The 12659-nt window shown below is 61.8% G+C and overlaps 1 protein-coding gene across 2 annotated transcripts; it reads left to right on the forward strand.

Annotated features, from left to right (window-relative positions):
* Positions 1–689: 689 nt before the first annotated feature.
* On the forward strand, positions 690–9996 carry XIRP1 (xin actin binding repeat containing 1). Of its 2 annotated transcripts, none has more exons than XM_036030494.1 (2): positions 690–1176; positions 3914–9996. In XM_036030494.1, the coding sequence occupies exon 2, from the start codon at positions 3918–3920 to the stop codon at positions 9393–9395; it is 5478 nt and encodes a 1825-aa protein (XP_035886387.1). In that variant the 5' UTR covers positions 690–1176; positions 3914–3917; the 3' UTR covers positions 9396–9996. The 2 variants fall into 2 exon arrangements, with proteins under 2 accessions (XP_035886387.1, XP_028373592.1); XM_028517791.2 differs by having other exon boundaries at positions 3917–9996.
* The last annotated feature ends 2663 nt before the right edge of the window (positions 9997–12659 follow it).

Here is a 12659-nt window from a genome sequence, read left to right on the forward strand (position 1 = left end):
TCCATGCAGGTGAGTGGAGGGACCTCTGACATAAAGATTCCACAAGGAAGTTAAGGGAGACTTAATGTGGGCCGCATAGGAGCTCTCGGCCTGGTGGCCATAGGCCTGGGCCCGAAGAAGGGGCAAGCTCTTGCCAGTCTGGAAAAAAATCCAGAAAGGCATCCAGGAGGAGGTGGCCTGGTTTGCAAAGCTTAAAATACAGGTATGGAGCTGCCCAGGCCTCAGGGCTTCCTCTCAGGAAGGCCAGTGTCTAAGGGAAGGAGAGCTGGGAGGACACTCGGGCGGAGCGTGAGCAGCAGGCCCAGCTGGGCATTGCCAGGACGAGCTCCATGCCTGGGGGTGAACATCCTGTCTTGTCTGGCCCAGGGATGCCCCCAGGGCTGCCTTGAGCCCTCACCCTACCCAGTGGGAAAAGCCCAGGGGCAGGTCTGGGGGGTGCAAGGCGGGCAGATGAAACCTGCCCGGATGGAGAGGCCCATACAGGGGCTGGGCCCAGGAGGGGCAGGCTGGGCAGAGAGGTGGTCTGTAGGGCAGGGAGGGTGGGGGAGGGGAACTGGGCCTTAGGTCAGAGGGAGAGGGCCCCTCCCCCACACCTGCAGGAGGAGGTGGGGGAGGGGGAAGCTCCAGTCTGCAGGCACAATGGACACACACTCATCATCAGTCCAGAGTAGGGGGGTGGGGGGCTCCCAGATTTGGGGGGCAGGGTCGTCCAGGTGTCCGATGCCCCTCCTTAGTCACTTCCTCAAAATGGTCTGCGACACCCGTGCCCCACGCCACGCTGAGTCACGGAGCCCCGTCCTCGTCCTCGGATCAGACTCAGATGAATGAAGCTTACCCCTCACTCCTCCTCCCCTCCGCAGCAGGAAGGACATGTAACCGATTCCTCGGGATGGAAGAGTGACTTCCACAAGCCCTAAAAATAACCGAACCACTTCATACTCTGAACTTAGCCTCTCCTGCCGGCCCCCACCCTGGCCCACCCCCTTAGCCAGCAAGATAAAGGCAGCTGCTGGGGCTGGCAGAGGACAGAGACCCGGAGCCCCAGGCAGCGAGAGGGCATCGCCCGGAACCAGAGAGTAGCCCCTACCCCGAGCTAGGAGCTCTAGCGGAGCGACAGACGCTAAGGCCACACCTGCTACAGACCCCAAGCATCACACCAGCCAAACAGGGCATCAGGTGAGTACGCTGCCCTCGGGATTTCCACAGCAGGCTGGCTAGCCAGGCGCGGGTCCCATCCTGGACATGCGCCAATGGCTGTCAGGACAACATGAATTGGGGGGAGCAGAGAGAGGTTGAGGGTCCATGCAGGTGAGTGGAGGGACCTCTGACATAAAGATTCCACAAGGAAGTTAAGGGAGACTTAATGTGGGCCGCATAGGAGCTCTCGGCCTGGCGGCCATAGGCCTGGGCCCGAAGAAGGGGCAAGCTCTTGCCAGTCTGGAAAAAAATCCAGAAAGGCATCCAGGAGGAGGTGGCCTGGTTAGCAAAGCTTAAAATACAGGTATGGAGCTGCCCAGGCCTCAGGGCTTCCTCTCAGGAAGGCCAGTGTCTAGGGGAAGGAGAGCTGGGAGGACACTCGGGCGGAGCGTGAGCAGCAGGCCCAGCTGGGCATTGCCAGGACGAGCTCCATGCCTGGGGGTGAACATCCTGGCTTGTCTGGCCCAGGGATGCCCCCAGGGCTGCCTTGAGCCCTCACCCTACCCAGTGAGAAAAGCCCAGGGGCAGGTCTGGGGGGCGCAAGGCGGGCAGATGAAACCTGCCCGGATGGAGAGGCCCATACAGGGGCTGGGCCCAGGAGGGGCAGGCTGGGCAGAGAGGTGGGGTCACCCTGAGGGGCCGGCCAGCCCTAGGTGGCCAAGCTTTGGGACACTTAAGTCTGGTCTCACTTCTGAATTCTGCCTCCCCCCCAGCCCCTGTCCCTGCCTTCTAGAAACGTAAGCTCCAGAAGTCTCGGGTCAGGCAGGGATAGGTACAGAAGGACCATGAGCTGGGAAACCTGCTTCAGGCTTTGCTGCAGCTTGGTGGAGCCTCCTGGGACAGCTCCTTTCCCCTCTTCGGGCCTCAGTTTCCCCACCAGAACAGTGACCTCTGAGGGTCCTTAGGTCTGACACCCTTGGACTCCATGATTCTGACAGTATGTGACCACAGCAGGGATTCTGGAGATTCCTGGGGGTGGGGGGATGGAGTTTGTGGCCTTGCACATGCCATCTGTGCAGGCCACACTGGTGGTGACACAACAGGGAGGAGATGGGGACAGGCATGACTTGCCTTGGGCAGGGGTCCTTATCATTAGAACTCAGGGCCTAAAGGAAACCCCCCAGTGCATGCGGTGAGGCTCAGGTGGCAGACTTCAGAGTTCACATTCCTCGGGGTTCTGATGGCTTTGGTGGACAAGTTGGGGTGGGGGTCAGGGTGGGGGTGGGGCAAGCGGGAGGAAGCCCTGCCCCCACCTGCTGCCTGTCTCTGCACCTCCCCTCAGCCCCATGCCCCTGTGACCGCTGAAGGGTTCCAGACCCCAGTACCAGCCATCCTGCAGGCCAGGGGCCTGACACCAGCTCAGGAGGCAGGGGCAGGACCAGGGGTCCCAGAGAGGAGGAGGAGATGAGTTGGGCCAAGGCGCCCAGGGTCCCACCGGCAGAGCCCGAGCCTCCCCCGGAGCCCAGGGCTGCCGAGCTGAAGCCAGGACCTGGGCTATATTTAGCCCCCAATGTGGAGCAGAGAGTGGGTCAGGGGCAGCGGGTGGGGGCACATGCTTCTCATTCTTTCCCTACTGGCCTCTGGAGACTGTTAGTACACCTGTCACGAGGCAGATAAGATACAGGGGACAGAGGCCAGAGAAGAGCTTGAGAGGTGGGAGACCATGGAGGGGGGCAGGGGTGGGCCGGGGGGTAGGCAGCACCTTGGCGGGAACTGACTGATAGGAGACGGAGAAAGGAAGGAACCACGGAGCCGGATTCGGGCCCTTTGCACACAGCTGGGACCAAGTGTCCGTGAGCAAGGGGCTGGGCTGTCTCTGCAAAGGGTCCCCCTCCCTCTCCTAGGGGTGCCCGCTCGGGAACCCTTAAGAAAGTTTCACACCCGCTACCTTCTTATTTCTTGGGAGCCAGGCCCCAAATAGGGTCTAGGAGCCCCAGACCAGTGCTGCCTGTCATCCATTCACCGCGATCTGACCCCTGCTGGGCCTCAGGTTCTTCATCTTTAATTATGAGTGGTTGGGCTAGAAGACCCTTACGATCCCCCTAGCTCAGACCTCTGGGTCTTGGGGTATAGCACAGACCCCTGCCCCTGCCTGGGATTCAGGATCTGCTCACCATGAGATACCTGGTGAGCCTCTGCTGCTTCCCCGGGGCTGAGGGCCTGGGCAAGGCTGGAGAGTGAGTTGAGAGCCTTGGTAGCCAGGTGGGGCGAGCAGCCCAATGAAAGCAGCAAAGTGCGCCCTCTAGTGTTACACATGGGAATTTCTTCTCAGTGGGAAATAGTCACCAATTCAGGGACCCGCCCCTTGGCTGAGACCCTATAAAAGTCAGGAATCTTTCGAGCGGGCCACTCACCGGGGACTCCACTGGTAAAGGAAGGTGAGCATGGGGCACATCCAGTTTCCCCCCCGGAGGTCTGGGAATCCCCTGTAGGGCTGAAGCACAGAGCTTCCTGGGCCGCAGAGCCTGCTTGCTCCAGTGATTCTGGGGAAGCCGGAACTCGCCTTGGCGGATGGTTCCACACGCCCCAAGTTTAAGATTAGTCACACACCAGTCATGCAGGTGGCAGAGTGAGACCCACGTGAAGCCCGTCCGGAGAGGGCATGTCACCGCGGCCCTACTCTGCCCCTGCGCCCTGCTCCCTGCCATTTCCCCCGGCAACCACCCCCTGCCACCGAGGGCTCCCTGCCCATCCTCATCCCTGCCCTTCTCTTCAGAAGGATGTCCGACGCCCAGACGCAGGTGGCCCCCATGCCAGCCATCCCGATGTCCACTGCGGAGGACCTGCCCCTGCCTCCACCACCGGCCCCGGAGGATCTGCCGCTGCCGCCGCCCAAGGAGTCCTTCTCCAAGTTCCACCAGCAGCGGCAGGCCAACGAGCTCCGCCGCCTCTACAGGCACATCCACCCCGAGCTGCGCAAGAACCTGGCCGAGGCCGTGGCTGAAGACCTGGCCGAGGTCCTGGGTTCTGAGGAGCCCACCGAGGGCGACGTGCAGTGCATGCGCTGGATCTTCGAGAACTGGCGGCTGGATGCCATTGGGGACCACGAGAAGCCAGCTGCCAAGGAGCCCGTGCCCAGCGGTGACGTCCAGGCCACTTCCCGCAAGTTTGAGGAAGGCTCTTTTGCCAACGGCGCAGACCAGGAGCCGGCCAGGCCTCGGCCATCTGGAGGGGACGTTCGTGCAGCCCGCCGGCTGTTTGAGACGACGCCGCTGGATGAGCTGACGGGCCAGGCCGAGGCCCCGGAGGCCGCGGAGAGGGAGCCTGCAGCCAGTGGAGACGTCCAGGGCACCAGGCTGCTCTTCGAAACCCGGCCGCTGGACCGCCTGGGCTCCCGCCCCTCCCTCCAGGAGCAGAGCCCCTTGGAGCTGCGCTCGGAGATCCAGGAGCTGAAGGGTGACGTGAAGAAGACGGTGAAGCTCTTCCAAACGGAGCCGCTGTGCGCCATTCAGGATGCCGAGGGTGCCATCCACGAGGTCAAGGCTGTGTGCCGGGAGGAGATCCAGAGCAACGCGGTGAGGACCGCTCGTTGGCTCTTTGAGACCCAACCTCTGGATGCCATCAACCGGGACCCCAGCCAGGTGCGGGTGATCCGGGGCATCTCCCTGGAGGAGGGGACCCGGCCCGATGTCAGTGCAACTCGCTGGATCTTTGAGACACAGCCCCTGGATGCCATCCGGGAGGTCCTGGTGGATGAGAAGGACTTCCAGCCATCCCCAGATCTGATCCCCCCTGGTCCAGATGTTCAGCGGCAACGGCATCTCTTTGAGACCCGAGCGCTGGACACTCTAAAGGGGGAAGAGGAGGCTGGGGCAGAGGCCCTGCCCAAAGAGGAAGTGGTCCCTGGCGACGTCCCATCCACCCTGTGGCTATTCGAGATGAAACCCCTGGACGCTCCCAGAGGCAAGATCCAAGTGGGTCACCTGCAGCGGGTGGGTCCCCAGGAGGCTGATGGCTCCTCAGCGCCGCCCCTGTCTCCACGAGTCCCCCAGGAGGATGAGGTGAAGGGGGACGTGAAGACCTTCAAGAACCTTTTTGAGACCCTCCCCCTGGACAGCATTGGGCAGGGTGAGTCTTCCACCCCCAGGAGTGCGAGCAAAGTAGAAGGAACGGGTTCTGCTGGGCAGTCTCAGGACACAGGGTCCCCAGTGTATGCCATGCAGGATGGCAAAGGCCACCTCCACGCCCTGACCTCTGTCAGCAGAGAGCAAGTTGTCGGAGGTGACGTGCAGGGCTACAGGTGGATGTTCGAGACGCAGCCCCTAGACCAGCTGGGCCGAAATCCCAAGATGGTTGATGTGGTGCGGGGCATTACCCGGCAGGAAGTGGTGGCCGGAGACGTGGGCACGGCCCGGTGGCTCTTTGAGACCCAGCCCCTGGAAGTAATCCACCAGCGGGAGCGGCAAGAACGACAGGAAGAAGAAGGAAGGGGCCAAGCAGGCCCTCAGCCTGAGGCCCCCCTCAAGGGGGACGTGCAGACCATACGGTGGCTGTTCGAGACGTGCCCAATGAGTGAGTTGGCAGAGACGCAGGGGTCGGAGGCCACAGACCTCACAGCGAAGGCGGAGGCACGGTCCTGCACCTGGATGTTCGCGCCCCAGTCCCTGGACGGGCCAGCGGGCTCCAGGGAGCGACACCTGCAGGTCAGCCAGGTCCAAGCTGGCGAAAACCAGACAGACAGACACGTCTTTGAGACGGAGCCTCTGCGGGCGCCAGGCCGTCCCTGTGGAAGAGGGCCTGTGCGATACTGCAGCCGCGTGGAGATCCCCTCGGGGCAGGTGTCTCGTCAGAAGGAGGTTTTCCAGGCCCTGGAGGCAGGCAAGAAGGAAGACCCAAGGTCGAGGTCAATCCCTGAGCCCATCCCTGTGGGCTCTGTGAACAAGTTCACCTGGCTCTTTGAGAATTGCCCCATGGGCTCTCTGGCAGCTGAGAGCATCCGAGGGGGCGACCTCCAGGAAGAGCAGCCTGCCGGCCAGTCAGACAGGGTGCTGGAGAAGCAGGAGACTGCAGCCGAGGCGACCTTGCACTCTCTGCACGCCACGCCCGGCATCCTGCACCATGGAGGTATCCTCATGGAGGTCCGAGGGCCGGGGGACCTCTGCCTAGCCAAGTATGTGCTCCCGGGCCCAGGGCAGGGGGCCCCCCGCGTACGGAAGGAGGAGCTGGTGTCTGGCGAGCTGCCCAGGATTGTCCGTCAAGTGCTGCAGCGGCCAAACGTGGACCCGCAGGGGCTGCTGGTTCAGGAGAACCCAGCGGGCCAGCTCCAGCTCAAGCCCCTGAGGCTTCCAGCTCCAGGTGACAGCAGGAACGTGGAAGATCTGGACCTAGAGTTCCAGCAGGTGCTGGCCTGTGGCTTGGGCACCTCAGCAGCGAGGACCGGGGTGGTGATGCAGGAGACAGAGCAGGGCCTGGTCTCATTGACCGCCTACTCCCTGCAGCCCCGGCTGGCCAGCAGGGCCCCCGAGAGGAGCAGTGTGCAGCTGCTGGCCAGCTGCATAGACAAAGGAGACCTGAGCGGCCTGCAGAGCCTGCGGTGGGAGCCACCAGCTGACCCGAGCCCCGTGCCAGCCAGCGAGGGGGCCCAGAGGCTGCCCCCAGCTGAGAGCATCATTCACGTTCCCCCACTGGACCCCAGTGTGGGGATGGGGCATCTGAGAGGCCCAGCAGCCACCCCCTGCCCCCCACAGGCCACTGGAAAGGCAGTCCCTCTGGCTGGCCAAGAACAGCAAGACCACAGTCACACTGGGCAGAAAGGGACAGAAGCTTTGGGAAAGTCACAAGGAACCACAAGTACGTCCCTGGGGCCCAGGGGGCCAGACCTCCAGACCACCACGCAGAGTCTGCAGATGGCCACAGCAGAGGCCCGGAGCCTGCAGCAGCAAGTTCCAAACAAGCGCCAGCAGGGCCTCGCCCATGGAGCCACCTCCCTGTCCTTCCAGGATGGTCTTCTGCAAGCCCCGGCCACGGCCACTGGGACTGCTCAAGGCAACACCAGGCCTATGGCTGGAGGGGACCCCAGAAAGGTCAGTGGGGAACAGAAAGTACTGTCCGGAGGGCTGCCTGGGGGGTGGGTGACCGTTCAGGATGGCATCTACACTGCTCACCCTGTGAGGACCTTTGACCTACCTGGAAGTGTCCAGCCCTCGGAGAGGGAACACCCACCATGGGGCGGGGAGACCGCCCTCCCAGCCCAGGCTTCCAGCCCGCTCCAAGAATGCCCAGGTCAGAGGCTAGGACCAGGGCGGGAGGAGCCTGGGGGCTGCCCACAGAGGGCCCCGGGGCCTCCCGAGAAAGCCATGCCAGGAGTCGGCCCAGCCAGCCTCCACGCTGCAGAGACCACCCTGAAGGCTGCCTCTCTGGCCCATCACACCCCGGCCTCTGGGCCTCAGGCTGCAGGTGCCAGCCCGCACTCCCATAATGCCTCTGTTCCTCCTCCTCCTCCTCCTCTCCCAGCTGCTGTGACGGGACCTGACTGCCCAGCCCGAGCCCACCATGATGCGGACTCCACCCAGCAGGCCTCTGAGCCACTGCAAGACCCCCTTCTCCACTCCCACAGCAGTCCTGCTGGCCACAGAACCTCTGGGGAGTCACAGACGAAGACCCCAAAACTGGACCCTACCACACCCCCGCGGAAGAAGCCCCAACTGCCCCCCAAACCTGCACACCTAAGCCAGGTCCCCCCTCCTCAGAGGCTGCCCAAGCCCTCAGCTCTGTCTCTCAGCTCCACCCAAGGAGAACACAGACAAGGCGGGACAGATGCAGCCACGCCTCAGCCAGTCACGGTCTCCGCTGTTGCTGCAGGCCAGGGACATGTACCGCTGGCTGGACGTTCCAGTGGTCAGAGCCAGCCCAGCCCCCAACGGGGCCCCCACACCATGGCCCCTAGGCCGACCGAGAGTCAGGCTGTGGGTAGCAATGCCCACAGCCCTGACCCCACCAAGCTCTCTGCTCTCAGCAGCGACCCTACCTCACCACAGCAGGACCCCAGCACCCCAGAAGTGAAGCCGATGGAAGGAGCCCAGCGAGCGGCCCCTGAGAGCCCTGAGATTCTACAAGGCAGCCAGCAAGAGCTCCAGGGCCTCCTGAGCCAGGTGCAAACCCTGGAGAAGGAGGCCGCGAGCAGCGTGGACGTGCGGGCGCTGCGCAGACTCTTCGAGGCTGTGCCCCAGCTGGAAGGGGCCCTTCGGGTTCCTGGTGCCTGCCGTAAGTCCGAGGCCTCGGTGGAGCAGGCCTTTGGGGAGCTGACGAGGGTCAGCACAGAGGTTGCTCGGCTGAAGGAACAGACCCTGGCCAGGCTGCTGGACATTGAGGAAGCTGTGCACAAGGCCCTCAGCTCCATGTCTAGCCTCCAGCCCGAGGCTAACACTAGGGGCCCTTCCAAAGGACTCCCAAATGACCACAGTGCCTACAAAGTCAGTGTCATGGACAGCAACAGAGCCAGACCCAACTGCTCAGGCCAGGAGGTCAGGGGTCAAACCGTAGGCAAGAGCCAAACCGAGGTTACATGCCATACTGAAGTCCAGAGTCAGGCCAAGGTCAGAAACCACACAGAGGCCAGAGGTCAAGCGGTCTCAACCACCCCTTCCACCAGCAGGCCGGAGACACCGAGAGATGATTCAGGCCTCCCTCTAGTCTCGCCTTCTGGCAGAGGCACACCCTCCTCTCCAACCTTCATCTCCATTAAGTCAGCCACAAGGAAGCTTCCGGAAGCTCCCAGCCCCAGGGGCAGCCCAGGTGTCCCACTGAAAAGCACAAACCTGGCCGAGGATGTGAGCCAGACCCTGCTCTCTGAGAAAGATGTTTGGGACAAGGCCGGGACCCAGGAGGCCACCGGGTGCTCTGGAAAGCCCAAGCCAGCCCCTGCCTCAGCCAGCCCTGTGCCTGGCGGGCGGCATAAGAGTGTTCTGGAGCTGCAGACCGGGCCTGGTGGCTCCCAGCACTGTGGAGCCGGAGCCGTGAGAACTGTGACTGAGCAGTATGAGGAGGTGGACCAGTACGGAAACTCAGTCCTCACATCCTCCACCACGGTCACTGAGCAGCAGGCGGGGCCGCCAGGGGGCCCAGGTCCCCACTTCAAGCTCCAAGCCTCACCCTTGTTAAGACAGTTCCTACACTGCCCCACCGAGCTCAGTGGGGGCCTGGGAGAAGCCGGGAGGGAGCCAGTGCCCTGCGGCCGCTCCCAGCCTGCAGCCCAGTGAGCCCCTCCACCTCCCACCTGGCCCTGGGGCACGACCCTCCAGGGAACTGAGGTGGGTGCCTACCTCCTGCACACACGAGGCCAGGACCGAGAAGAAAGGGCATCTTCGGAGGCTTATGGGTGGTTGCCCTTTCATGCGCTCCATCAACAGGCCCGGCTCTTGCAAAGGGAGAAAGAAAGACCGGGAAAGGCCCGAGAGGCCTGGGGAACAGGAGTCGGACGGGGGCTCTCAGCTGTCTGTGCAGGGTGTGATCAGTCCACCCAGGACTGGCCTGCACGCTGACACGCGTGAGACTGCATGCCACTGCTCGAGACGGAGCCCCTTCAGTGACCCGCCACCCGCAGTCTTCACTGCTTTTATGATGAGTCGAAATGTTCTCAGCCATCTGCTGCTTAATTCCTGGAAAGAACAGGGCCAACCAGACACTGGATTGGCCTCTCTGTTTGGGCTCGGGCAGAGGGCTGAGCCCGTTGGTCACCATCCCCGTGGATGAGAGGGTCACCCTGACAGCCCAAAGGTCACACAGACAAGGTCGGCAATCAGTAACATCCTTGGAGGCCAAAGGCACTGCCTCCCCGCCCCCACTGCCCCACACTGTGCACCCAAAGGGGAAGAAAAAAATTCTGAATAAACCCCAGTTTTACTCTCTCCTGTGTGTGTGTCTGACTGTGCTTCTGGGTCCCCACTGTGGCAGAAAACAGCCACAATCTCCAGGCACCGTGTTCCTGCCAACAGCAGGGTTGGAGGGCCGGGAACAGCCAGCCCTTCTTCTGCCGTCTCGGCTGGGACCCAGGGAGGTCTGCCCATGCCCTGTTCCCCTTTCTCGTCTCACCTTCCCCCCACCCCCCCCACACCCCCCCCCCCCACACACAGAAACTGCTGACCCTCTACCTCTGGCCTGCCCTCCTGGTGAGTCTTGGACACCGTCCTGGAGCGGCATCTGACCAGAATCTTGCTCCAGAGTGGGAGGGTAGCCCAGTCAGGCCCGGGAATCTCTCTTCTCACCGCTAGGTGGAGTCCCTGTCTCGTTCATCTCAGTACCTCTCGGGCTTATCACCAGTGCCTGGAAGGCACTGCATAAACGTCGAAAAAATGAACGTACAAATGAATGAAATGAAGTGAATTCACAGATTCATCCAACATTTATTGAGCATCTATTTCGTGCCAGGTTCCGTTCAGGGTGCTAAGAATAGAGACGAACAAGGCAGAATTTACCCCTAACTGACCTCATGGAACTTAGCTCTGAAAAGGGAAGCAATGTATTATAAGCAGTTAAGATCATTTTAGAAGGAGCAATACTGTGAAGGAAAAAAAAAAGTCCTCGGGAAAAGGTCTGGCAGTTACTTAGCTTGGGTGGTGGGAGAAGGCATCTCTTCAAAGGTGACCTGAGATGAGTTTGGAACCAGTCCTAAGAGCTGGAGGCAGCGGCGCAGGGGAAAGCGGCGGGGCGTGGGGGAGAGGTGTTTGGACGAGTGGCGAGCACGTGGGCTGCAGCGTGCACCAGGGAGAGCAGGGGCCGCTGGGTGAAGTCTCGCCCAGCGCCCCGCACACCTGCTGCCACACCAGCCTCGGCGGAGAAGGGGCGGGCCTGGAAGCTGGGCCGCCGGCGGAAGGCGGAGCGCACCCCGCCCAGGCCCCGCCCAGGCCCCGCCCCCGGAACCCGCTACGAGGGGACTGCGATCCCACCCTTCCGTCGCTAGGGTGACGATGACGTCACCCAGGCCGCCGGGTTCGGAATGTTCGCGCGGCGATGGCCGTTGCCGGGAAACGCCAGGCAGGCGCGCAGCCAGGGGCAGGCTCCGCGCGGCCGTCTCCGGACGCCAGTACGCGCTGTCCTGGCCCGCCCTGGCTCCGAGCCTCCCTCGGCGACTCCAGAAGGATGTCGGGTTCCGGTCCTCACCCGCGGCGCGGCTCCTCCCGGGGCCGACCTGCCGGCCAGGCGCCTCCTCCCTTCTGGTTCCTCTCTGTCACCGCCTGTGTCCCGAGTTCGTCCACCAGCCCCCATCGTCGCTGCCATCATCCCACCTCAGCCCACTATCCATCCCCCCTTTCTCTGACCACTACCCTAACATCCACAGTGGCTTTTCCTTCCTTGGCGCTCTCCGCCTTGACAGTCTGGCCGTCCTTACAGTCTGCCATCCGCCTAGCAGCCAAAGCTCTTACCCAGAGCTTACCAGACCAGGTCACTCCTGTATAATACCCTCCACGGGCTTCCCAGCTCCCTGGGCCCGAAATCGAACTCTTCTCAGCCACCTGGAAGAGCAGAGTGACTTGCCTTCCTCTCCAACTCCATTACCCCCTCTCCTCCTCAGCCACAGCTCCCTAGTTACACTGGCCACCTTGACCTTCACAGTGTACGCCAAGCTTATTCCTGCCTCAGGGCCTTTGCATGAGCTGTACCCTCTGCCTGGAAGTCTCTTCCCTCAGATCTTCAGTGGCTGGGCTCCTTCTCACTCAGATCCCAGCTCAAATGTCCCTCCAGAAGGCCTTTGTTGACCCATACTCCACCCCCCCACCCCACCCCATCCCACGGCATCCCCTCATCAAACCAGGCCTTTCTCCAAATTATCATGCTATTTTATGTTTTCCTGAGGACCCATCACAGTATAAAGTTATCTTGCTCATGCATTTGCTTACTGTGTTCCACATACTATTTCTGCACAGCAAACTACTCAAATGTAGTGGTTTAAACAACATTTTATAATGCTCATGAATTCAGTTAAGTCAGGAATTTGTGGGGGTGGCTTGTCTTTAGGCCATGACGTGTGCGGGGCCACAGCCGGGAAGTCTCACAGGCTGCAGGTGACTGGTCGCCTAGGGTTTGGAAACATCTAAAGATTCACTCATTCCCATGTCTGTCGGTGCATGCTGGCCCTTGGACGGGACTTCAGCTGGGACGTCAGCCAGAACACACATGCGTAGCCTCTCTGTGTGACCTGGGCCACCTCAAAGCATGGCAGTCTCGGGGTAGCTGGACTTCCTACATTTTGTCTCAAGGCTCCCAAGGCTTGGTCCATGCTCACAAGGCAGAAGCTGCATTGTCTTTTATGACCTAGCCTCAGAAGTCACACACAATCGCTTCTGCGTTCCGTCGGCTATAAGTGAGTCACCAGTCTGTCTGGAAAGGGTATCAGACACCACGTTTCGTTGAGGAAGAGGCAAAGTGCTACAAGACATGTGACGGTCTTGGGAATGTGCCTCCTCCACAGTCGCGTCTTCCCCTGCTGGAGCACCATCCCCACGTGAGCCACTGCTCATGTGGGC

Source organism: Phyllostomus discolor, chromosome 7 (genome assembly GCF_004126475.2).
Source record: "Phyllostomus discolor isolate MPI-MPIP mPhyDis1 chromosome 7, mPhyDis1.pri.v3, whole genome shotgun sequence".
NCBI classification, from domain to species: Eukaryota; Metazoa; Chordata; class Mammalia; order Chiroptera; family Phyllostomidae; genus Phyllostomus; species Phyllostomus discolor.

Bases quoted from the DNA above. Each gene is read 5' to 3' on its own strand.
- XIRP1 (XM_036030494.1), top strand. From the start codon at position 3,918: ATGTCCGACGCCCAGACGCAGGTGGCCCCCATGCCAGCCATCCCGATG.